At 52.9% G+C, this 26,489-nt stretch overlaps 2 protein-coding genes across 15 annotated transcripts in view; one reads left to right on the top strand and one right to left on the bottom strand.

Moving 5' to 3' along the window:
• Positions 1 to 12,814, top strand: part of CFAP61 (cilia and flagella associated protein 61) — a 106,039-nt gene extending 93,225 nt beyond the window's left edge. Inside the window, exons 29-31 of one of the 7 annotated variants that reach the window (XR_010471831.1) lie at positions 844 to 952; positions 2,153 to 2,319; positions 12,789 to 12,814. The gene's annotated coding sequence lies outside the window, so the exon portion shown is untranslated. Of the gene's footprint in view, positions 1 to 843; positions 953 to 2,152 lie in introns of all 7 variants that reach the window. The other 6 variants (XR_010471830.1, XR_010471827.1, XR_010471828.1 and 3 more) reach the window with 6 other exon arrangements.
• RALGAPA2 (Ral GTPase activating protein catalytic subunit alpha 2) overlaps positions 21 to 26,489 on the bottom strand; it is a 90,088-nt gene continuing 63,619 nt past the window's right edge. For 6 of the 8 annotated variants that reach the window (XM_065059448.1, XM_065059445.1, XM_065059447.1 and 3 more), the window contains 2 exons: positions 9,100 to 9,221; positions 21 to 1,546 (listed from right to left, as the gene is read on the bottom strand). In XM_065059448.1, coding sequence (XP_064915520.1) covers positions 1,359 to 1,546; positions 9,100 to 9,221 — 310 coding nt within the window. In that variant the 3' untranslated portion in view covers positions 21 to 1,358. Of the gene's footprint in view, positions 1,547 to 3,759; positions 9,222 to 26,489 lie in introns of all 8 variants that reach the window. The other 2 variants (XM_065059449.1, XR_010471823.1) reach the window with 2 other exon arrangements.

The following is a 26,489-nucleotide window of genomic DNA, read 5'->3' as shown; positions in this document are numbered from 1 at the left end:
GTACAGACTCTTTATTGCTCTTTTAAAGGTTTTGTTGTGAGCCAACATTTATTAACGGTGTGAGGGGGAACAGAACAGCTTTGTTATCCAGTTCATAGTACAAAACCACAGCTCAGTTTTTACAAATTTACATTTTTAGGGTTTTTGACATCAGGAAAATAGCATTTTCCTCAGTGTTTTAGTTCTTCCCTGAATTAGATGCATATTGCTCTAGTGAGAAAAGTCTCCTGTGTTTCAGAAGAATGCCTTTGAAATTATGTCAGACCATTTATTGGATAACTAAGAACAAGACACGCTCGCCTATCCAGTCCTGAAGAGATAATAAATTAAAGTACACATTTTATTTTCTAATTTCCTTTACCAACAAATAATCAGTAGAAAGCAAAACCCAAATGTGAGGCAGAGGATCAGAACGGCATCAAAGCCCTTTGCAAAGGCGGCTGTTGCCGGCGGGACGGCTGCGGTGCCCGTGATGGCGGGGGGTGACGGGGCCGGACGCTGACACGCAGACAGCTGCTCAACAAGGAAAACACCTGGCCCCTTTTGCTTCCCTGAAAGCCCAATCCCCTTCACTCAGACCAAATCACACCAGGTTCAGACACGTGCGTTTGGTGCCAAGGAGCAAACAGAACAACAGCAACAACACGGTCCAGACCTGCGGAGGGAAGGGAAGGGAAGGGAAGGGAAGGGAAGGGAAGGGAAGGGAAGGGAAGGGAAGGGAAGGGAAGGGAAGGGAAGGGAAGGGAAGGGAAGGGAAGGGAAGGGAAGGGACGGGACTCTGGAGCGGGCAGGTGCTCCAAACACCCAAACAATGAAGTTCACACCATGTTATTTGCTTTGCAGCATCTCCCCGCGGGTTGGTCGGTGTCGGCTCCTGTCCTGTGACGCGTGGCGGGTTCTGCCTTCGCCCTGGCCGTCCTCGTTCACTCTGAGTGCTGCAGGATGTTCACAGGTTTCTTTTTATTATACAGTTTTGCTTTTTTTAGCTATAACAAGTTATCGCCCCTAGAAACCTATAATACATGTAGACTGAATACATTTCCTAGTGAAAATACAAGAAGTTTTTCTTGCTACACAAAGTGCTAGGAGGACACGGCGTGTCCTCAGAAGCCTTCAGATTCCCGTTACTCCAACCAGAGATGCTTCAGGTTGCAGACGATTGCCCTGATGTGGTACAAGGTGAGGCAGTTACCAAGAGGTGCAGTCTCGTTGTTGAAGCCGCAGTGAGAAGGAGTTGTGGTAAATGTGCGGCATTTGCTCTCCAGAGAAGACGTGGTTCCTCTTCTCGTGAGCGGGTCGCGGCGCGCAGCCGTCGCGCTGCAGCGGCACGGCGATGCAGCAGGCGAGGCAGCAGTGAGCTAGGTCACGGTGTCCGGGCTCGCGCGGCCACAGCGCTGCTCCCGCAGCCCCTTGCCGAGCGCGCTGGCCGAGCGGCGGAGCTTCCCCGAGACCCGGCTCCTGCAGCCGCGGGGCAGCGCGGGCGACGGCGGCTCCGAAAACTCGATGGCGAGCGCGAGGTCAGCGCTTGCACTCGTGGGGAGGCAGCCTGGAAAACACAACGGGCAGAGGAGAAATAACGTGAGGGCAAACACCCAACCTGCCTGTCTGCGCATCAGCGCAACTGCTCGCAAAATGCAGCCCCTCTCCTCCTCCTCTTCCAAATTAACCCTGGGCACCACACGGTGAACTTGACGTCTACAGCAGGAGTTGGCCCCAGGCAGCTGAGGAACGGCCACAGCTGCTGTCCGCAAGGATTGCTCCTCGCCGGTTCCAGCAGCGGTGAGAGGCGAGCGCCCATCCTGCCCGCCCAACGCTCCAGCAAAACCCACGTAATGGAATGTGAAAATGTTTACTTGTGTTTATAACATTATCGTTTTGGCTGTGTGTCGCTACAGGGTGTTTCTGGATACAGTCTACTCTGGAGAGCTGGAAGTGAGTTTCCTTAGTGCGAATGCTCTCATGAAACTCTACCTGGAAGGCATCTTAGTCTCTTAGCAGTTCCAGTACTTAAGCAGGGCACTGAGTACCCATTATTACTGGTGCACCCATGGCTGCCATGCACAAACTTTATGTGTGGGCTGGGGAACCTGCAGGGCTGCAGCGGTGGTGATGTGTTTACACCATTAAGTCACATGGCCATTATTCCCCACAGGCGGTGACGAGCAGAGGCCAGCGCTGGCCAGGCTGTGTGAGGGAGCACAGACGGGGACGCAGCGACTACAGCACCACGTACACGACTCTGCAGCTCCCGCCTGTCCCTGCGCACCGACACCTGCGGCAGCCCGGCCCGGCTGAGCCGCCTTTCCCGGCTCCACCACGGTACGGAGCTTTTAAACTGTATTTTTAAACCATGTTATGATTCTAAGTCTTAACACATGGGTTTCATTGGAGGTGGGAGGGAGGAGCAGCCTCACACCTGCGAGCCCGTGGGGAGGAGGAGGAGGATGAGGAGGAGGATGAGGAGGAGGGCTCGGAGCACGCGACCCACTCTCAACTCCAGACTGGAGGGGCCGTTTTGCAGCACAAGCCTATTTCCAATTGAACAATAAGCTGTATTTTCAGGCTGCACCTTTATTTGCTGTTAGTTTATGTAAGTGATGATTACAGGGATATCTTTAATGCTCCCTTCAACTTTACCAGCCCCAGTGACTCTCAAATGTGCAGAAAATGCACCAAAACTCACTACGAGGCCTATAACCTTGTCCTCGTGCGCTGGCCGACTCGAGCTGCCCCAATGGTGCGCAGCAGCAAAGGGAACAATGCTGAGGTCCGGCTGCAGCTGAACCCAAAGAACATCTCGCTCCTTGGAAACCTCTCAGCCCGTTTGCAAACCAGCATTTGCATTTCAAAGACAACCTTTACTCACCAGATTTATACTTCAAGACAATTGTCCGAAGGGGAAATATCGCATTCAAAAGAAAGGTGAAAAATGTGACTTAGAGTGCAAAGGCATTTTCAGTGAAAAATGTGGAGCTGTCAGTTTTGGATTAAAACCCAAACCTGCGGCGCTGCTCCCGGGGAGGAGAGCCGGGGGGCAGCGCGGCGAGGGAGGTGTCGGACTTACATTCCTGCAGTTCAGCGGAATGGCAGATGGTCAAAATAATACAGTTTTCAGCAAATGGACAAGCTCAAGCAATATTCATGCAAGTGCAGAACAATGCACGGGCTGCGCATATGAAAAGCAGGCGGGGGCCGGGGCAGCTCCTCGGTGCAGCACCCGCGGCATCGCCGGGCAGCGGCACATTCCTGCAGTCCCGGCCGCTCCGGGAGCGCTCGGCTGCGCCGCGGCCTCCGAGCCCCGGAGCCGTGATTGATGGGACACGGCAGCTGCGGAGTGAGCGGCACCGGCCACGCAGGAGAAGGGCTTTCATACAAATATTGTAATTCCACTCGCAGGCTGTCTGGCGGAGCTCTGAGGACTCGGCCTTCCCGCCGGCAGCTCCGCGCAGGGCCGGGCGAAGCGGGGCTGCCGCGCCGGCAGCGGCGGTGACGCTGAGGGTACCCAGGGGTTATTCTCTGGCTGCGTCTCCCAGGGTGCGCGGGACCGTGAGCTGTGAGAAACAAGCAGCAGCTCCGCAGTGGGGCAGTAAAGAAAAAGCACTGCGTTCTGACTCAGATGTGGAAGAGCCGAGTGCTTTGAATTTACAGCGGTGGTGACAGGGACAGGCAGAGACAGACCCAGAGCCACCCAGCACAGCAGGAGGAAGAGGGGGAGAAGAGCTGGGAGCGATGGAGCACAAGGCCAGCAGCAGCTCTTACCTGCGGCAATTACCGTAACGAGACCATTACATATTCTAATCTAAAGGGAGAGAACACAAAATCGTGTAAATACAGGAACAGCACACGCGTTGCGCTCGCGTGAAGGTCGGGCTGCTGCTGGCACAGCAGAAACCGGCAAACACGAGAGAAAGGTCATCTCTGTCCCCTCAGGGACCTGGGGGACGTGGCACCCATGGGCCTTTTCCTGCCCCCACGCGTCTGTCAATGGAAAAACAGGGAGGTAACGGTGGTGAAAACTGGAACAAATCATCATCCCTTCATCCTGTGCCAAACTTGCCGAGATGGCCCAGCAGGACCTCAGCAGCCTCTTTACAGCAGGGTTTCCAACACTGTTAGTGACAATACACCTGGAAACTGGGCAAAATTTGAGGCTTCAGAGGCCTAAACCGCGATGACGCTGTAGGCAGGTTAAAAAACCAGGAGGTGACCAATACGGAGACCACTGGGACACGGAGATTTCCCAAAGGCCGTGTGGGTGCGTGGGGTGACGCTCGGGGCCTCGGCCGCCTCCTCCAGGTACAGACGCTGTGCGGGATCAACGGGGAGCTGTTAGAATGCGTGTTCCTTCGGGGGGGAGTAGAAGTTCAGTTAGTAATACAGATAAAAATACACTTTAAACATTTTATTTCTGAGAGGTAGAGAGAGCTTATTTTATTTCAAATCTACTGAACAGAACCAAGTGGGTTTTTCCTGCCCTAGGAGAAAAGATCTTGCTCTTCTTGTGAAGCAGATGAACAAAGCCCAGTGACCGTGTGTCCCCGCTGCTGCTGGGGACCCCCCGCACACCCCGCACACAGCCGCTCCTGCCCCGACGAACCCGCTGCTCCAGCACCGCCTTCCCACCAACTCAGGAAAGTGCTGCTCTCTCATGGAAACACACAAACATCTTACAGTCAACATGCAGGACCTTCCTTGGTATCCCCTCGTCTGCACCTACCAGAGCGGTGCAGACTCCTCACACCGCCCCGTGTGCGAGCAGGGTGCTGAAGGCAGGCACCGCTGCCCGAGTGGGAAGAGGCAAAGCGGTGTTCGCTGCCGGCGCTGCCGCGGCACCGCAGAGCCACGCTGCACCTCTGTGTTCTTTCTAACGCTCAGCGCCATCCAGCTTCCCTAAAAACACACAGAAATACTATACAAAACCTGGAGACGCTTCCATTGCACCCGGTACATAGAACTGGCAAAGCACCCTATGCATTTTCAAAGAAAAAGCACAAACAAAGAAGTAAAAAAAACCCAACCAAACCAAACCTCCCCCAAAAGCAGAAAAGAACTCAAACCAAAAAGAATCATCGCTCAGTTAGCATTAGAAAGAAGGTAAGTCTAAGACAACCGTTTCTCCAGGTTTTGTTTTGTTTCTGTCAAAAATCTGTTTTAAAAGTACACGGCCCTTTGAAATATTCCTTTTGCTTTAAAGTGGGAAAGGTAAAGCTCAACACTTAGCAAAAAGTGTATTAAAATAAACAAAATCCTGTTTGTTGCACAGTCAAGTATTCTCGACAAGAAATCCACGCATGTCAGAGTCCGGAGACAAAGCAAAGTGCGTGTCGCCTTTTCAACAAAAAGGCTGCAAAATCTCAGTTTTATGTAAATAAGCAGCACAGCTTCCGGGGCTGTAAACCCGGGCAGCGCTGGAAAGGGCTCCGGCGCCGCTGCTCAAGTGTTGCTGAGGGCAGCGCTCTAATATTCATTAGAGAATCCATTTATCAACAGATACCACATGTCAGAGTTCTCCCGACACCGCTGAAAACGCTGCTTTGAAGGAACGAAAGCGGGAGGCGATCACCCGAGGTGCCGCCGCATCCCCGGCAGCTGCCGGCACCCAGAGCCCGCCGCAGGAGACCCGTGTGCGCGCAGCGCTGCGGCTGCCCGCGGCTGATTAGCATGCACCGGGGTGACCTCATGGCAACAGATGCACTTGGATGTGGCCGTGATGAGATCAGCCCGAGTCAAGTGTGCGGCTCCTTAACCCTTCGCAGCACCGGCCCAGCTGCACGCAAAACCTGCCCCTGCAGATCCAGACCCCAAACACAAACCCTCCTCTGCTGGGAAATTCGCTTTTCCTCGCTACAGCATCCGACCACTTGTGGTGTCTGAGGGTTAACACGACGCTGCCTTCCGATCTTACATGAAAACAAAACAACAAACGCTTTTTAGTCGGCAGAGGTGATTCAGGTTGGAACTGTTTTGTATCTATTAGTGCCTGTTTCACGTTCACGTTTGGGTTTTGTTAAAGAACACACAAGTATTTTGTTGACTAGCTGTTCCTCATTTTGGCTGAAAGAGCAAGAGAACAAGATAGCAGCTTAAACCCGTGCTCCAAAAGGAGAGAAATCTGCAGAGGGAAAGGATCAGAATAATTCAATAGTGCTGGATTACGGCGGATTTCCTGGGCTGACTCTCATCCCCAGCCTAATTAAAATACAGCATGTAATGTACCAGTTTAACGACAAAGCCGCGTATTCTCACCCTTTGTTCCCAGCCTGCACATCCCCTCGGTGCGCGGGGGCTGCGTGTGCACCACGGGGACACGGGATGGGACACGGGCTGGGACACGGGCCATGGTGATGGGGACAGGGGCAGGAGCTCAGGGCTCTGCTGAGAACAGCCCCAGAGCCCGACCAGCCGAGTGTCCTGTGTGAAGGTGGCACCTGCCGCCTGTTTGTGACACAGGTTCCTCAGGAACCGCAGCCCCCGAGCCGAGCGGAGCATCCGCCAGCATCACAAAACATAAACCCAGCTCATAGCTAATAATGCACCAATGCTGTGTGTCATTAGCAGCTACAGGTTCCGTTAATTTAACAGTCTTGATTTGCTTCTTGTACTGCATAAACTACTAAAAACAAGCGTAGCAAAAAGTGTACTTACTCACTGACCCTTTCCGTTGTGCAGGTGTCACACAGCGATGACAGGGTTGCAGTCAGCTGGTGTCAAGAATAAGATCCCAGGAGAATTAACGCTAAATTCACCTGAGCAGTGTAAGGCGGGCGCTGGCGGCTGCGGTGACCGACCCGATGCGGTGACCGGCCCCACGCGGTGACCGACCCCACGCGCTGCCCGGCGCCACCACGGCGGCTCAGGGAATGCACGTCCGAGCATCAGCGCCCGGCCCCGCTCTCCGTAACACGCGGTAAACGTGCACGTGAATCGGTGGGAACACGAGGAGACTCTGGAGCAGAGATCCTGAGGCACAAGTCCTGACCGGCCTCCAGGCTCCTCGTGAGCGGGAAATACCTTCTGATGTTCCCAAGTCCGAACATCAGGACCTGACTGTGGCAGGTTTAGTCTTAAAAAAATGAAATAATGAAATCATAACAACATGTTCAGGTACCAATGATTTAACAGTGTTCTCAAAAACTTAAGTAGATATTAGGGAACATTTTAAATAGTTTTGGAATACAGAATCACAGACTTTAGAAAGTGTGACCCTGAGATCATAGAACAAATCTGCCCTTCCCTGTCAAACCGAACTTGTTCATAGTAAGATCAGTGTGTGCTGTAAGAAGAATACAAAAACTAAATACAGTTATGCATAGAGCAAAACATTTAAAATACATCAATGTATCCACATTTCTGTTCGCAGATTTGTCAACAGATAAATGACTCAAAGTGCCAATGACACTGGGCACGAAATCTACATTTCTCTTGAAGCTGATCACTTTTTTTGTCTCTGACTTTTGGCAGCGCGTATAAAGAATCTAATTCACAGCTGTTCTAGTTTTTAACGTAGCAAACGTTAATCAGAGCTGTAAGTGACTGGTTTTCCACCACCCTTTGGTGTTCAGCACAGCAGAGATCAGCAGAGGCTGCTCCTCCAGCCTGCTCCGGGAGTGATTATGGAGACGCCCCCGTCCCCCCACGATGATGGAGACGTCTTGTCCCCCTGAGATTATGGAGACGTCCTGTCCCCCTGCAATTATGGAGATGTCCCCATCCCCCCACTATGATGGAGACGTCCCCGTCCCCTCGTGATGATGGAGACGTCCCTGTCCCCCTGCAATTATGGAGACAACCCCATCCCCCCACGACTATGGAGACGTCCCCGTGCCCCCGCGATTATGGAGACATCCCTGTCCCCCCGTGATTGTGGAGACAACCCCGTCCCCCTGCGGTTACGGAGACGTCCCTGTCCCCCCATGATTATGGAGATGTCCCGTCCTGCCAGCTCCTTATCTGCGCGCCGCCGGGCGCAGGGGCGCTGATCCGACGTGCCGCAGCCGGGCCGGCGGCCAGCGGCCCCACAATGCGCCGCCAGATTATCTGATGCTTATCCTGGCAAATTTAATTTCTCCCCTCGATTTCTCAGTTTAGATGGAAGATATTTGCTAACAAGCCGGGCTAAAGAGAAATCGAGCAGATGTCCTGCTACATTTATACACGTTTAAAATAACCTGTTAAACAATCCGAAGGGTAGCAGGGAATAATTAGAAGTGCCGGTTTCACCCTGCGAGTGTAGAAAAGGGATTACGGAACCTCTGTGACAGAGTCCGGCACACGGTGCCCACGCGCTCTGCGGAGGCTGCAGAAACAAATCCTGAGGGCACCAGAAAGCCGCAGTTCAGACTCAAGGTTCCTTTGGGGAGGGGTTTATTTAAACTCGATTTAACCAGCAGAGCAGCGGTTCCTATCGCGCTGACTGCATACGGGCTGGGAATCTCACATGTAAGGAATACATTTGGGGAGTTCAGCACTACGTGTTCGTCCTTCAGTTGGGCTGATGAACGATGATCAGCGTTTACGTGTGCGTATATACGTCTCTGTCTCCATATATACATTAAGCCCCCGCAGGCCCAGGCCAGGTGTTGGCAGGACGCCCGAAATGGCCCGTGTGTACCCAGGGCCGTGTCAGCGCGCTGCTGCATCTCCTAACAACACCGTCCTTACACCGCTCCTGCATTAATCCCTGACCCTGGTATCTCAGCAGCATAATCCCCATTTAGCATTAGCAGCAACGGCCTCCACTGCAAGGAACTATTTCTCGATAAGTAAGCACCGATTCAGGCATCGCTTTTGAACAACATATTCCCAGCTCAGCAAGAAACCCACCGTCCTGAATGAGCCCAGGCACATTACCGAGAGAAAGTTCATTAACCTCCTTGGATCCGGGGGTTAACAGGATAGCTGAAGAAAGGAGCGCAGTGAATAGCTCTGATGCAAAACAAATTAAAATGAATGTCATCACTCCTTTTGATATTCATTAGTTGATTCAGGGGAAGAATGGTCGTCTTAAATTTGCAAGCATTTATCTACAAAAAACAGGTGTACATCTGCTGCTCGAGTGCTTCTTAGTGCTAAAGAGAAGAATAACGTGCAGAGACTCACCAGTTCCGCCCAGGGAGTAGCCGGGAGAGGGAGAAAAGACCTGAGCGGCGAAATCCTCAAATGTCATTACTTCTTTGTGGTTCTGGATTATTGCTTCGAGGTACAGAGCTCTCTCCTCGTAGCTGCAGCGACCGGGTTAAGGAAACGTGTGTGCAGAATTACACGCTGTGACACAACGCCCGCCAGCACCCGCACGTCCCAGCCGCAGCAACCTAAACCAGGCTGGGCACGGAAACCGGGACCCGAGCGGGACCCGAGCGGGACCCGAGCCGCCTGTCCGGCCAGCAGCTCCGAACACGCAGACGGCTGGACATGGGGAGAAGCTCCGGCCTCTGGAAGGAAACGCAGGGACTGGGCAGGTCCCACGGCCTGCTGAAGTCACCCAGCGCAGATACGGCCCCCGGACCACCGGCTTGTTTAAACCAAACCCAACTTGCACAGACGAGCCGTGGCATGACAGAAGGTTCCTGGTACGCAACACGCCTGTTACAACGATACCGTCCACCTAGAAACATTATTAGAATTGAGAAACAAGCTACAAGACAGAGAAGACACCCCCTCCCCCCCCACATTTATTTGATCACTGTACTTGTTAAAATAAATGTAATGAACACAATTCCTGAAAATATGAGGTTTATATTTATGGCAGGTGCTAGAAGGTGCAGTCTTATGTGTCCTAAATAAATGATGCACGCTGGAAAAATCCGCCCCCCCAACTGCAGGCATTATAGTCTGCATAATGCAGACAACAAAGCAATCTAAAATCGAGACTATAGCCTTTTAATTAAAACTCGGCAACCTGGAACACACAGCATTCAAATGTGTAATCAAAAACCAGTCGCCAATAAAACTTACAAGCGTAACAAGCTGAAGCAACTTTCCAGCTGTCTTAATAGGACCCCTGCTTGCGGCGGCTTTTCAGAGCGGAGAAAGCAAATCTTGGCCCTTTGTCTGCAGCTTCTGTTTGCTCAGAAGGTGAATCATACACTTCCAATAACAGGATCACGTCTGAAACGCGTCTACAATGGGCCGGAGAACCCCGCGTATGACTTTATGAATTGGCGCTCGCAGGAGCCCCTGTGACATCTCATTCTGCGCTTCCTCGTTTGAAACGCAAGTTCCCAGCTCCTCGGTGCGACTGTCCCGGACCCACACGGGAGCCACGGGCAGCTCAGAAACCGAAACCAGCAGCAGGGAGAGTAACAGCAGTGACAGTGCAGCGCGGGTGAGAGCGCTGAAAGTGGAGAAGCATTACGAGTTAATACTGAAGTGCCGTTTGTAACTTTCGTCGCAGTAACGAAAGCACTTCGAGACAGTGTTTAAAACAAAACAAAACAAAAAGCCAAACCAAAACAAGATAAACACCCAAACCCCAAAAAACAAACCAACAATAAAATCCAGAGCAAAGCAGTACTTAAAAGCAGGACGCGATGGTCTGGTGTTCTACCCCAAGGGGAACGAGCAAAGCGCATCCTCACTGTACACAAGTTCCTATAGGCACCATGCTAAAAAAGAAGAGAATCTGCTTTTAGTGCAGCAGAGGCCGATTGGTACGTGATAAATCCTCTTACGAACCCGGGGAGGCCTGCAGAAAGAAAATCAGCGTTCCAGGGTGCGCGCTGCCGACGGCCGCTGCCGCGCTGTTCCGAGCCGGCCGGGCCAGGAGCGCGCGCGGGTGGCGGGGCCGGGGAGCGGGGCCGGGCTCCCGGCAGCGCCGGCACTCGTGGGGTCCCGTCGCCGCGTCACCGAGGAGCTGGCTGGCGGCTGTTGCCGGGGCGGCCGGACAGCGGGCCGGGCCGTCTGTCCAACACCCCCGCCACGCGGGGCCGGCACGTGCTGCGCAGCGGGGGCCGCGCCGGCCGTGACGAATGGCTCAAAGGCTCGGCCGGCGGCTGCCCCGCACCTGAGCCCGCGCCGCAGCGCCAGCCCGCCAGGCGGGGAGCCCAAAAGGCTTCTCGTGCTGCGCCTAATCGCATCCTGCTGCTTCAGGAAAGCTGCGCGTCCAGCACAGCCGCGGACAAGGCGCACAGCAACTGCTGACGCAACAGAAGTTTGCTCTGGTTTTGCTAAATATTGCATGGAAAAACAGCGGCAAGGTTGCAACTAGGGTAGCTTTACATCTCGGAAAATCCTTATTTATGAGATGGAGATGCCCCTGGCCACACAAATGACTGGAAACAAACCACTCGGGCAAACAGCCGAGCATCTGCAGCAGAAGCGTCTGAGCAGCCACGGGCTGAGCTTGAGCCAGGTCCTGCGCGGTGCGGATCCACGGGCGGCTCTGGACGGGCCCGGTTCGGTGCGGATCCAGCACATGCACATTATGGAAAACAGTTTGAAACCACTAGAAAGTCAAGTAAAGTTTTCCCAAAGTTTAGGAATTTTAACAGGGGCATTAGGAAGATAATAATCTGTAAAAAACCCTCTAAAAATACCTCCAGCCCGTAAAGGCAGGTCAGTAGAGCAGCACGTCTCGAATACTGACTGAGCTCCTACACCAAATCTTTGTTCTGTCACTTATTCTTGTGTACAAACAAACCCACCATTTGCTGCTTAACTCCGTCCACGTCAGAATCTCCTGTGGGCATCGCTACGTTAGCCGTGGTGCCGTAGAGTCCCAAGCACCGTGTTTCGAGGATCCGAGAGAACACAACACATCTGAAGAAGAATAATATGAAATACGTGGGACTCAACCTTTCAAGCTCATTTGTACAGGAGCAGCGTGAAACATGAATGTCGAGTTTCAGCCCCAAGAAGCACGTTTACCAGCACATAAGCAAGCTTCCATGCCAGTGCAGCAAGCTGCCGGGCTGCAGCCCTGGTAACCGAGCAGCGGTGCGGTTTCACGCGCACCCGTCGGAACGCAACGCTGACTGAGAAACACGGCGCTGCCCCGCACAGCCGCACCCCGCTAGCCGCGGGGCACCCCAGAGTTCCACCCACGCCGACAGGAGCCTCTTCCGACACGTGCGGCGCTTCCGCACACCCTCCACAGCTGCTGCTTTTTACATTTTGCTCCTGCCGAGGCAAAGCTCCAGAGCAAAATGTTTTCAATGGGCACAAACGCTTTTGCTTCTTTCCTGTATTAGATGACAGAGAGAACCGTGACTAGGTGTGAACTACTGACCACCAATACATACAACCGCAGGAGAGGAAGAATCTAGCCGCGATTGCTGGGGCAGGCCTGACGGGCTCGGAGGCAGAGGAAACGCAGCGCTGTGCCCGACTTCTGTCTCGCCGATTGCCTTCTTGGGGTTCCAGCACAAAGAACTACCCATCGGTCATTTCTCACCGTTACTCGTGTTTCAGCATCCTCCTGACCTGCATTACAAGGACCAAAGGTGGTCCCATGAGAAGGGTTTGCTCCTGACACCGCAACAGCAGATTTGCAAGCAAACAAGAACGTAAATTTTGGGGACTTACCAAAGTAGAATAAAGCAGGGACCATAAAATTGAGGTTAACATAAATGTATCAGTAATGACCTTTATGCGGCTAATAGTGTTCCTGGAGCTCGGAGCAGGGCAGAGTTACCACGCTTTTAATGTGTTGGGATAGGCAATCGCAGTGTGAAACTCAAACTGCTCGGTGGGACTTGCCAGCATTTACGGTCTGGTGACCACCAGCACTGCATTCGTTTCACGGAAAACTTTTGGGGGAATTTCAGTAACACGTATCCTTCACCGAACAGGTGCAATTAAACCGGACCTGTCAACAGCTGCGGGTTTACGTGCTTCTTTCCAAACCAAAGCACCAGAGCGACGCGTGCCTCAGACCGGCCCGCGCGGCGTGCAGGAGGCTGCGACACCGGGGCAGCACCGGGAGGCGGGTCTGCAGGTGACGGCCGCTCAGGACCAGCTCAGGACGGCAGAGCCCGGCCTCGCTGCGGGGAGCTGCCCGCGGCCGCAGGACACAAATCCCCGCGCCGCGTTTCCAGAGCCATCACCACAGCGCGGCTGCCTGTGTTATCAGTGTGTGTACAGCTGCCGACGCTCGCGTTCCGCAATTAGCTGGCTCGTTCCACAAACGGGGCCATCACCAAGGGAGAAAGGACGGGAGGGGAGGGCCCATGTTCCCGAGCGATGCTTCCCCCACACTTTGCTGCAGTCGGAATTTGATTCAGCCCCTAACAAAATACACCTAGTTCAGTAATTCCACCGACGAGCTGTTACTTTTGGACATCTTAAATTTGTCACTTACTTATACCTTCCAGTTCCTTCAAACAGTTTGAACGCACAGGGACAACACCCTGCCCTTGCTCTACCATTGTTAGCCACATACCACTGATACCATCCCTTTTATTCTTATTATCGTCGTTACGGCACACACGTGTCCCGGGGAAGGGAGGCTTCTGTCACAGTGCCCTCCACTAAAGCAGCACCACTGCTTTCTGTGGCGACGGGCAGCAGCGGGATCCCCTCGCTGCCTTCGGGAGGGCTGGGGAAAGCCCTGGCAGCTTTTTCAGGGGCTCTCGGGAGCCCCGTCCTGCGCCCCCGTCCCGCGGCTGCTCCTCGGCGGGGCCGGGGGGACATCGTTAGCTCGCTCCGCTTTGCAGCATGTGCGCAGCAAATATTTAATTAAAGTCAGGGCTGGCGTGTGCTGTCACACAATGCGGCTTATCTGAATGTGCAACATAAAGACATTGTCCGCCCGCGCCGGTGATTAATTCACCGCTTACAGATGGCCGAGCCACGTGGTGTCATTCAGCGCGTTCCGAGCGCGAGACCCTCGCCGGGCGGCTGGGTGACCTAATGGAAACTAAAGCACCAGGACGCGCTAAGTGAGAAACAAATACTCCGCATCCACACAAATAAATTAAACGCGCTGAGGAATGCTCGGCCGCTCCGCTCTGCCGTATGGGGCACCTTGCATCACGCTAGTGTTGTTAGTTTCCAGAGCAGGATTGCTGTGCCCTGACAACCTACACTGAAGAAGAGAGAAAACCACAGAGAGGGGCAGAATCACTACCTGAATTTTACAGAGCACGCAGGTACAGAGAGGCTGAAAGACTGACGTAGAAGTTACACAGGATGATTTTGTGCTCAAGAAACTAGAGAATAACTTGGGTCTCAGCTTCTGTTTCCTTGACACATTTCCTGTCTCTGCAGCTTTAACAATTTTTAAAAATATTTTTAAAACACTTCTGCTAACTGATATGTTTCAGAAACATAAATGTGATTTTAATTAGGATTTTTTTAATTAATTCTGAAGTTTTAAGATCTTAAGTAGAACTTGATTCATTTTTGCAAAGCCAGCCATTCTCCCGTAAGATGAAGCATCTGTTTTTGGTGGCAGCAGCAGATTGCAAAACATCTTGGACTTTGGAAGTCCAAAAATGTCTTGGACTGCAGCACCCTTAGCTCTGGGCCGCAGACGTGTATCGAGTGGGGAGCGCAGCTCGGGGGAGAAGCAGGAGCAGTTTATTGTGTGCATTCGGCAGCTGTTGGGAACTGCTCACACACTGGAAATACTGCTAGTGTGACGGAGCCGGGAGGCGGCAGCGGCAGAGCGGCTCTGCACCCGGGCTCTGCACCCGGGCTCCGCACGGCCGCAACCCCCCGGGCTAGCCGGATAACGCCATTTGGTCCTACAACACGTGTGGCAGAGAGCGGAATGTTTGCCGGAAGCCATAACCAGAAAATAAAGGCATCAGCGGCTGCTTGATGAGCGAGGTCTGCGCCAAACCCCGGCTACGCCAGCTCCCCAGCGCCAAACCCCGGCTGCACCAGCTCCCCAGCGCCAAACCCCGGCTGCACCAGCTCCCCAGCGCCAAACCCCGGCTGCACCAGCTCCTCAGCACCAAACCCCGGCTGCACCAGCTCCCCAGCGCCAAACCCCGGCTGCACCAGCTCCTCAGCGCCAAACCCCAGCTGCACCAGCTCCTCAGCGCCAAACCAGCTCCCCAGCGCCAAACCCCGGCTGCACCAGCTCCTCAGCACCAAACCCCAGCTGCACCAGCTCCTCAGCGCCAAACCAGCTCCCCAGCGCCAAACCCCGGCTGCACCAGCTCCCCAGCGCCAAACCAGCTCCCCAGCGCCAAACCCCGGCTGCACCAGCTCCCCAGCGCCAAACCCCGGCTGCACCAGCTCCCCAGCGCCAAACCCCGGCTGCGCCAGCTCCCCAGCGCCAAACCAGCTCCCCAGCGCCAAACCCCAGCTGCACCAGCTCCCCAGCGCCAAACCCCGGCTGCACCAGCTCCTCAGTGCCAAACCCCGGCTGCACCAGCTCCCCAGCGCCAAACCCCGGCTGCACCAGCTCCTCAGTGCCAAACCCCGGCTGCGCCAGCTCCCCAGCGCCAAACCAGCTCCCCAGCGCCAAACCCCAGCTGCACCATCTCCCCAGCGCCAAACCCCGGCTGCACCAGCTCCTCAGCGCCAAACCCCGGCTGCGCCAGCTCCCCAGCGCCAAACCCCGGCTGCGCCAGCTCCCCAGCGCCAAACCCCGGCTGCACCAGCTCCCCAGCGCCAAACCCCGGCTGCACCAGCTCCCCAGCGCCAAACCCCGGCTGCACCAGCTCCCCAGCGCCCTGGGGACGGGTCGCCCCAGCTCCTCGTGCTCCAGCAGCACCGGGTCAGTGCACAGCTGGGGTGTCCCGGGATAACAGCCCGCGCTGAACCCCCCGAAACCAAAGGGACCAGCAACCCACGGCACTGCAGCCCCGAGGACTGAACCACCGGGGACGGGAAGCGCGGCACAACGACAGGCTGTAACTCAAAATCCTCGAGAACCGCTCAGACTTACAAGACAAGTAACTTGCAAGACAATTTTGCTACAGTAAATCAGAAGTCAACTTTTGTCTCAACGTTACATTTAAACAACGAGGTGAAGCAGGCAGAAATTATCAAAATACTTCCCTGCACATTTGCTTCAGGAACCTGGATGCTCTGCACGTTGAAAAGGGACAATTACCAACAGCTCAGAGCCCACAGCAGCGCTGAGGCAGGAAAAGCGCAGACTTACACATCAGCTGAGATTAGAGTCATCCACACCGAGATTATATTCACCTACAAATCTGTTTCGAGTTTCTGAGCAAGACTCTACAAGTGTTATTTAAACGGTGCATATACACCGAGGAATGGGCAGGAGATCACTGTTATCACAGAATACAGAACCACGGGTTATCAATGTGAACGAAAGGAAACGCCTCTCTTGATTGTAAATAAATTAGAAAAAAGCTGTAATTCAGTTAGTTTTGAATCAATCACTTTGCTCACAGTGGGCAAATGCTGATGGGAGAGTCCAAGCCTTAAATGAAGGAGTGAAAAGGGCTGTAAGCCCGAGGAGAGGTAATGAATTAACTGCTCTGCCGCTTACTGCTTAGTGTATCACTCACACAAATATATTTCATTTCTTGGTATTCGATAGTGATGTTCCCAGCTCTTCAAAATTAAATGTTCTCCAAGTATAAATCCTTGCAAAGCTTGATCTCCCTGAAAACACAAGGGGTTACAACGGCGAAGCAGTTACAAATGTTTACAAATATCTACTATTTGTTTTTGAAAGAGAATAAACCATAAGGGATCTTAACACATAGCCTAGAAAAACCCAATGCAAAAACCTTTGATGAGGTGTGACTGCCCCGTGGGGTGAACAGGAGCCCCGGATCCCCGCGGCCACCGCGGTCCTGTCCCGGCACACGGGTCACCGCTGCGCCCGGGCTGGCACCGGCGCACCGGCACCCTCGCTTTCCAGCTCCCGCTCTTTGGTTACGGGAAAACCTTTCCAGGTTAATTTATAATCATGCTTTCTCACCTGCTAAAGGTTAATAAACCATCGCTGCCAGTTTGATAAGAGCATAAGGATCAGGCAGCTACAACCAGAACAAAATATAATTACACAAAATAACTTTGCCCCTTCTGGTTTATTACAGATATTTTCATTATTTCTGGGACTAACACTAAATGGCTCCGTTTCAGGTCTATTATAGTTGATAATTTACATTCATTACTATCAGGGATAGGTAACCGTGGTGCTTATTATCACATGCATTACGAGTGACACCATTTGCAAGATGCTCAACACTAAATGTACTTGTTGCTGCAGTGACGTAGGAAATTGCTGTACATGAGAGGGACAGCAAGGAAGGGCAAACCAGAGAAAGGCCACCGAGAAAGCAGTGGGGGTGTCCCAGCCTGAAATTAAAAACAGAGTTTAAAACTGACACCAGCAGCTTGTGCGGGTGTTGTGATGACACCAGTGGCTGTGCGGGTGCTGTGGTGACCCTGGTGGCTGTGCGGGTGCTGTGGTGACCCTGGTGGCTGTGTGGGTGCTGTGGTGACACCAGCAGCTTGTGCGGGTGCTGTGGTGACCCTGGTGGCTGTGCGGGTGCTGCGGTGACACCAGCAGCTTGTGCAGGTGTTGTGGTGACCCCGGTGGCTGTGCGGGTGCTTTGGTGACCCTGGTGGCTGTGCGGGTGAGTGGTGACCCCCGTGGCTGTGCGGGTGAGTGGTGACCCCGGTGTCTGTGCGGGTATTGTGGTGACCCCGGTGGCTGTGCGGGTGAGTGGTGACCCCGGTGGCTGTGCGGGTGCTTTGGTGACCCCGGTGGCTGTGCGGGTGAGTGGTGACCCCAGTGGCTGTGCGGGTGCTTTGGTGACCCCCGTGGCTGTGCGGGTGCTGCAGTGACCCCGGTGGCTGCGTGGGCGTTGCGGTGACGCTGGCGGCAGAGCCGGCACCTGGCGCGGTGCGGGCGCTCCTGTGCAGCTGACTGCCGCGGCTCCCTGCCAGGTGGCTGCACTTCAATTACATTAGCGAGGCGCTGGAGGGTTAACAAGGATCCCGAGGAAATCTTTTATTCATATAACACAGTATGCCTTTTGTTGATCTTTGAATAATGTTGCTTAAAATCCATTAAATTAAAGCCCCTTCGCGCGGGCAGCCTGCAACAGGTACGGCGGAACGGCCCAGGGCTCGCGGCCCTGCACCAAATTTGATCCCAAAAGCAGCTGATCAGGGCAGCGTTTAAACTAACGCTTTTTCGCTGGAAGCGACCTCTCGGTGGGACGGCTCCCCTTCACGGCACCGCCCAGCCCGCAGCGCTCTCATCTCTCCCCTTCCCCCCGAGGAGCACATTAAAACGCTGGTGCCTGTTTACCAAATCTGCTTTTTTACTTATAAAGTGGGGGTGGGGGGCAAGCAGAACTGAAAATGTAACAACTCCTCCACAACAAGGCAAGTGAATACAATCGCTTCACTGCTGCTCATTTCCTCTACATGTTCAACCATGTCTAAAACATCCCCAGTAGGTTTTAGTAACTCAAGTTGGCCACAGAGGCTCATTGTCACAGTAATTTTGGGGCAAAAGGTGAGTTAAGGACTGTACCGCAGACTATGGAAGATGCAAGTTGTAAGTCTGAGCAGAAGCGATGGTGACGGAGCAGAGGGAGCCGAGAGGTGGGCGACACGGGTGACAACTGCGGAATTTCCGCAGGTCTCGGAACCCTTTGCTGCTGAGTCGTTTCAGATACAGGAGGGGACGGGGATCGCGCGGGGAGGAGCAGCAGAGGAGCCCGTGACGAAGCGCCGGCGGTGGCGGCACCCGGAGGGACAGGGACAGCGGACACAGGCGCCCAGCAGCGCAGCCTGCGCTGCCGCCCGCTCACCCCGAGCACTGACGAGCCTTCGCTTCAGCCACCAAGCACCTATCCAGTTAGGAGCCTCTCAACTCGCAGCTTTTAACTATAACTTCATTTTTAATTAGGATAATAACAGTACGAGCAGCAGTGTGGAACACGTTCTGCTGCGCTGTTTGACCTGCAGCTTTTTAAAGCCGCGGTTTCCCACTGCTCCAGAAACACACCAGGCAATTTCTATGGATTTTGAGCAGAAAGCTGCTCAGCATTCTAGATGGGCCTTTCCTACAACATCCATCACCAAAGGCCACTTCACAGTTATTTAACTTACTCTCTCAAAACAAAACCACCAAATTTCACCCAGTTTAAAAAAATACGGTTTTTATCACTCTACAGTCAACTGTTGGGTCTTGTACAGACCTGGACATGTTCCTGTGCAACCTCACCGAGGTGTTCCTGCTCCAGCAGGGGGATTGGACTAGATGATCTTTTGAGGTCCCTTCCAATCCCAAACATACTGTGATACTGTGATAATAAACACTGCGATATCTCCTGCACAGCCACACTAACACCTTCTGCACTTCTCTTCCCGGGGAATCCAGCGAACCGTGCGTCTGGCCCGTGACCAAAGGAGCGCGGTGGGAGCCGGCGATGGGGAGCACACACGAGCACGGGGCAGCGCCCCGGCCCCGCCAGCGCCCGCATCCCCGCCCTGCGCTGCAAAACAGCCGCTGCCACGCACAGGAGACCGTCCAAATAATTTCACTTGCTAATTAACTTTGGAAATACATCACAGCCTTGTCTCCGGGATGGATTTTAACAGGCGGCTGCGCTCGTTGCACCGCCACGCTTCCGTCCTGTGCGAAACCGAATTGCACCACTCGGTGCGGCAGCAGTGACACCGACACACCTAAGTGCGTTAGTCAAAATCAAATATTTGGCTTTTTTTGCAACATCCATTTTCAATAAGTGCCTTGGACTTGCCGCGGTGTTCATCTGTGCAGGCACACTATCTGATCCTGGCGAATAACGCCATTAATATTATTGCATATTTATATTATGCTACCTTGAGCAAGGTTGGGCTACCGGGGTATTAGAATCCGCCTTCACCAAGCAGATACTGTTCTGCAGCTCAAAACAATGACCAGCACTTCTGAATGAAAAGGGAGAAAGTGAACATTAGCACATCAAAGGCCCCTTTCTGAAAGAAGAGAAATTGCATGATGCACACTTTAATCTTTCTGACAATCTATGCATGGATTGAACTGAATTCTGGTTTTCACACAAATGTGAATGCTTGATTCGAGGACATCTTTACCAGCAGCAAAGAGAACAGAGACGGACGCGCTAGTGCAGTCTTTGAACCTTTAAAATATGGATTCACACGCAATAATACTTAGCGACCGCTAGAACGACATCCTTCTTATCTCTCTTAATAAAGCCACATAACGCAAAACACATTTTACACGCAACATACAAAAAAACTGTTATAAATATTTTAACCAAAAAAAAAAACCACGGGCAAGTAGTAGTAAACAAAATACAGGCAATATTAAAATCTTCATGTAAACGCCTGTTATTTAACATGTTTTTTTTGGTGACAACGAGTTAAACTGCTGAGCACAAATGCTCGTGGAGAGCAGGACAGGGACTGCACCCTCAACGGTATGATGTTATAAACAAGCCTTGTTAAATGCACATGCTGAGCGAATTCTTTCCTAAAAGAGCCTAATTCGCCAGGTTCTGGCTCAGTCCCGGTCGGTGAGATGTCGCGAAGAACTCCGTTCAGATCCCAGCGCGCGAGGCGCAGAGCGGCAGCGCAGCACAAAGCCGGGGCGCCGGAGCTGAGCCTCGCGCCCCTGAGCCCCCACGGACCGGTGCGCTCCCAAACCGCACGGGGAGCTGCCCAAAAAGCTTGAGAAAAACCACGGTTTTCTTGCAATGTGTCAGCGACCTGAAAGTTACACCGCTTGAGCTCCAAACGGGAGCAGCACAGCACGCTTAGAACTGCCTGAACCGACTGGGAAGGGGCAGGGTCAGCGCCGAGAGGGTGAGATCCCACACGGAAATACTGCGAGAGGAAATAAAAACAACCCGTTCCCCAACTCCTCTTTTAGGGCCATGCAAACACTCAACATTTAAGTTAGAATTGGTCCAGAAGAGGACAGTGGCACCAGGAAAACCCACAAAAGGTGAATGTGTCCGAGAAGTTTACTGTGCCTGGCGCTGGGCACCGCAATGCTGCAGAACAGACAGGGCTCCTGGTCCTGTGGCACCAGGAACTGTCCCCAGGGCTGGGCCACACGTGCTGTGCCTCCCCAGGACACGGGACATGGGGATGAGGTGGGACAGGGGCTGGGCTGCATGCTGTGTTCACCAGGACATGAACACAGGGGATGAGGTGGGACAGGGGCTGGGCCACATGTACTGTGCCTCCCCAGGACATGGGACACAGGGGATGAGGTGGGACCACAGCAGATTGTCTGCCCGCGGATGCTGAAAGGGACTTGGAGGGACCCGAGAAGCACAGCTTAATTCCTGTCCTGAATATTTAAGGTAAACGCAGATCAGTCCTAATTAGGTACAGCACCACTGCCACACCGTGCCGTGGATAAAAACCAGCAACAGATCATGAATGCCAGAGCGTCCCAGGAAAACGTCCTTTTGTCCCTTACTGATCTCCCCAGCTCCAGAGCCGCTGGGCAGGAACCGGACGGGCACATTCAGCACGGCTATTTGACCACACGTTCTTTACAGACACTCTTTAGAGGCTGTTTTCTCGAAAATCCTGACACTCTCCAAATGTCGCCTCTTCTGTCTGAGCAGGGAACAGAAATTTACTTTCGTTTTTAAAGCCACAACTGTTAATTCCCCCTGCGCGAAGCATTGACTCAGCACACGCAGGGAGCGCGGCAGCGCGCTCCAGGCAGCCACGGCTCCTGCCCTACCGCTGTCTCGCAATTCTGGGCCATTATCCCCACAGTCCCTATGGTAACCCCAGCAGCACCGGTTCCACTCTGTCCTCAAATCTCATTATACTCAAACACTACGGGAAAAAACTAAAGCTCAGTCCTGATGCTCTCAGTGTAACAAAAAGCTGGAATACATGAAATACAAGGGGAGGAAAATGTGTCTCTGCAGACACGGTATTTCTCATTTCTCCCAGTAAGCGCTAAAACGAAAAATGAAACGTTTTGTTTACTAGCGTCTGTATATCTTCTTTGATGATACAAGGGAACACCACAAATCGTTGGTTTGGGCATTAAAAAGAACACTAAAGTCCACATAAGCCTTTTATCTGTACGCACCAGTTTTACAGATACTGGAATCGCCGTGAAAAACTGAAACTCAGAGTGGAATCTCCCCGCTTCGCCCTCCGAGGCGCCGGGACTGCGCGTGTTGACTTTAGGGATTCCAAAACGGTGTTGCTGTGGCATTTAACATAAACGGAAATGCTGGCATGCAAATCCCATTCAACAACTCGAGAATACTGAGCGCTTTTACAAGGCAAAGAACACGTTAAAAGTTCATTAATTAAACAGTGCTTGTGAACAGATGGAATGGCTATCTGGGCTCTAATTACTGTAAGTTGGTACAGAGGTTCGCAGACCTTAATGAGGTTCAATAAAATGAATGATTACACATCAATCACAATTAGAGAAACCTGTAAGATGAGCTGAATTATCATGGCAACAAGTCATAAAACACGGGAGCACAAAAGCCAACAGGCTCTGCGGAAGCCTGTAAAGAACCGGGGTCTGAATTAAAGCCGCTGAGGGCTCCTCTGCCGCAGCCCCGGGCGGCAGCGCTGTGACTGAACGGGAGGGCTGTCCCGTCCCGTCCCGTCCCGTCCCCACGCTGGGGACGCAGCAGCCGCCGAGCAGCGCGGTGCCGAGGGGTTACTGCAGCAAAGAGACGCGGCAACGCTCCACAAATAACCCCGCGAAACGCAGGAAAGGGGAACCCTTTGTGGCACGCTGTTGAAAATAAAGACACCCGTGTTTCTTTTTATCTTGCCAGCGAAATGGAGATGTCAAGCGTCAGCTACTGAGGCTGCTCAAGACTGGCACAACTAGAAAACGCAGCTCCCCAGAAAACTGGGGGGCCGAGGGTCATTCAAAGCTGGTAACTGCACGTGTAGCTGCTATTCCTACAATGCCAAACCTTTCAATAACAGGGAGCTTTGGTTAAAAATTAAGGACCCCCGTCACTTCCACATCTCACCGCTGCAGCGCTGGGGACGCGGTGTCTGCAGAGCCCGAGTTCCAGCTGCAGCAGATGCTGGACAGGGAGAGGAAGGTGTGGAGGGGGACGGGCACCAACAGCCAGGGAGGAGCTCACCTGGAGACGCGGAGTTTGAGCATCAGCTCCAGTGCTTGCTCCCCAGTGAGGGCTCTACACCTTTATCATCTGTCTGCCACACTCGTGTCGCTTTAACGGCGTTAGTGTGGCAGCCACGGCTCCAGGTGCTCCAGAAGCCAACCCGCAATCCAGGGAAGAGAATCAGTCACGCTACGGCACCGACTGCGGGAGAGCTTCAGCAGCAAGAGCAAAGGGCAGCGCACGCCAGCTTCACGTTGCTCTCTGGGCTTTAATGACTTCACTTTCCCAACGATGCGTTTTTGGTACCAACGCTTCGCGGCTCTGAAAAGCTGAACTAAGGCCGGGATGTTTGTCGCAGGGATAACGCTGTGACTTCCCGGGGCAATGAGCCCCAGCTGCCCGCCCCACACCGCCCTGCCCCACACCGCCCTGCCCCACTGAGGAGGTGGGATCAGCACATGGCGACTCCGGTGACAGGGGAGGAGACCCGGGATCCCACGGAGGTACAACAGTTCCAGCTGTTGAGCAGATGTCACAGGTTCTCGTCAAAGCCTGGCCCGGGCCAGTTCACAGGCAGGATTTCAACACAGCAAATGAGCTGAGGTAAAACAAAATAAAAACCAAACACACGCAAAAAACCCACAACAGAACAAAACAACAACAAAAACCCACCACACACACGAAAAACCCACAAAACACAACCCCCACACCTGAACCAGAAAACGCTGTACGGGTACTAGATTGTTACTTAGCATCGGATTTAAGAAATCGTTAAAAGCCATCTGCTCCTGTTTATGCACTAGAACCCTGACAGTTAATCTGACTGTGAAACACACACAAAAGTACGATAGTGAGGAAGGAAAAAACACAAATGTGCCAGCCAATAAACCCGCTAAAAACCACCAGCTCTCTCCTATTCCTCTCTCTTGCTGCTTTCACGCTCATGTCCCCCACCTAGTTCAACAGTCCCCAGCAACAGGACGGCTTTACAAGCTTTTCAGCACACGCCGAGGGAAAGCCTTTCCTCTTCAAAAACTGACACAGGCTCTGAGGACGGCACTGAAGCAGCTCCCGCAGAACAGGCTCGGCAATGCCACGGCCCGTGCGCTGAGCACAGCGGCGCAGGATGGGCCCGGGGCGTCCGGTCCAGCTCGAGTCAAGCTCAGCACCGAGCCGGGAGCCGGTTGTGAGCGCGGGTGCCTTTGTCCCTTTGTGGCCGGGAGCGGGCGGTTGCTGCCGCCCGGCTTTGTGTCCAACAACAGCGGCGCTTGGCTCCGCACCGCCTGCCCCGCACCGCCCGGCCCCGCACTGCCCGGCCCCACACCGCCGGCCCCGCACCGCCCGGCCCCGCACCGCCCGGCCCCGCACCGCCCGGCCCCGCACCGCCCGGCCCCGCACCGCCCGGCCCCGCACCGCCCGGCCCCGCACCGCGCCGCCGCCAAGGCTTCACACAACCCGCACGCAGGACGCGCTGCAGCTTTCTCCAAATTCCACAGTTTAATTTGATGATTACTCTGCGGAAATCAGGATGCGTCCTTTTAATCTAAATTACTCGGGGTAATTTAACTTGATGTTATTAAAACACAGAAACGATCGCTGTACATTGCGCACAAAGGGATTAGCCGGGGAGGTTAAGAACCAGCATCGGTGACACCAGCAGCTCCCTCCAGTTGGAAAGTGTCTGGTGTTTCTCCCCAAAGAGCTGCTGTATAGGGAAATGGTACAAGCTTCTTACAATAAGCGGCTGGGTGACTTGTGCTGTGATATACAGTCGTGTAGATGTACTAACTACATTGCTTTGATTCTTTTTTAAAATGAAAATGTATTCTTATTATCTACGCTGACTTCTGACTGTTTTTGTAATACATAACTACTACCCAAAAATTCAAAACTGCCCAAAAATTCAAAACTGCCCAAAAATTCAAAACTGCCCAAAAATTTAAAAACTACCAAAAATTTTAAAACTACCAAAAATTCAAAACTGCCAAAAAATTCAAAAACTACCAAAAAATTCAAAAACTACCAAAAAATTCAAAACTACTAAAATATTAAAAACTACCCCAAAATTAAAACTACCAAAAAATTCAAAACTGCCAAAAAATTAAAAACTACCAAAAAAAATTAAAAACTATTAAAAATTTGAAAACTACCAAATAATTAAACACTCACAACATTTGACAATTAATTTGCTTTGGAATAAACAAAATGCCGTACGTTAGAACAGCGGTTTCCAAACTGTGGTTTACCAAAATTTAAAATAACTGTTAGAACTTGAATATGCCTTAAATAAATACAGGGTTTCATGTAGCCACCTCCTCACATTTCCAGGGCTTTGAAACTAAAGAAGAGGCTTTTTAGCCTGAGGGGTTAAAAGTGTGGGTGTGGAAGTGGGCTTTTGTTGGAAAAATTAGCAATGCTATGAGTCATTGTGCATTAGCGGCAGAATAGTTTTGCATCTTGTATGGCCGCAGACACCATATGCCATGCGAGGGCCCGCGCGGGGCCACGTGGCGTCCCCAGCGGAGCGGCTGGCGCTGCGGCGGGGCCGCCGGACACGGGGCCGAGCGGCCGAACAGCTGGTGAGCCGCCGCGCTGCCAGCGCCGCCGCGCACACTTTGTCCCGGGCTTCTCACCCGCCTGGGACAGGAGCCAAAGCAAAACACCCCTCAGAAACACACAGCATCCACAAGATGCATCGGAGGGTTTAGCTACGTGAGTCCCTTCCGAGCTACCAGGCGCGGAACGGCAAAAATCACCAAAACTTGCCTTGGAAATACAAAGAACACAGACCCCTTTGTCTGGTGGATAAATAGGAAAAAGAAATCGGATGAACAACCAAACAAAAAACACCCCCAAAAGCACTGTAAGATGGAATCGAGTGCTGAGTAGTACCCTGCGTGTATTGGCTTTGCTCTGTCAAACCTGACAGAGACCCCTGGTTGCACACAGGATGGAGGGGCACGGCCCGGCAGAGACATCACTGCGTTTTGCCTCCGAGGACACAAAGAGCTGCACTGGCCTTTTACAGACTCACCCTGGATAAAGGTTACTCAGCACTGGATCTAAGAAATCGTTAAAAGCTATCCTAAGAGCGGCCCCGTGCCAGAACCCTTCTGCACAGCTCAAGTTCGATTCAGCGCGAGGACACAAGTTTACAGCAGTGCTTAAATAAAAAGCCCGGTTTCCTGCAAAATTATTAATGAACAAATATTACCGGTGAAGGAACGGAATAAAGAAAGCAAGTGTTTCACTCGAAGCAGCAGCTGCTCCATGGCAGAGGAGAGTTAAGATCCAAAATCCCAATTCCCAGTCCTGATCTGCTCCTTATACTTTACGTACTATGCTACCCCAGCAAGATCATGACTTTCCAGTCTGTGCCAGAGGCTGAAGAGGTACAGCTACGTATTTTAGGAATGTTGTTTTCAACTAGCGCACATCTCCATCATTTAACAAATCCAGAGCCGAGTTCCCCCCACGCACACGCTTCTGACACACATC

This window comes from Columba livia, chromosome 3 (assembly GCF_036013475.1).
Source record: "Columba livia isolate bColLiv1 breed racing homer chromosome 3, bColLiv1.pat.W.v2, whole genome shotgun sequence".
NCBI classification, from domain to species: Eukaryota; Metazoa; Chordata; class Aves; order Columbiformes; family Columbidae; genus Columba; species Columba livia.
This window is presented reverse-complemented; position numbering and strand designations above follow the sequence as displayed.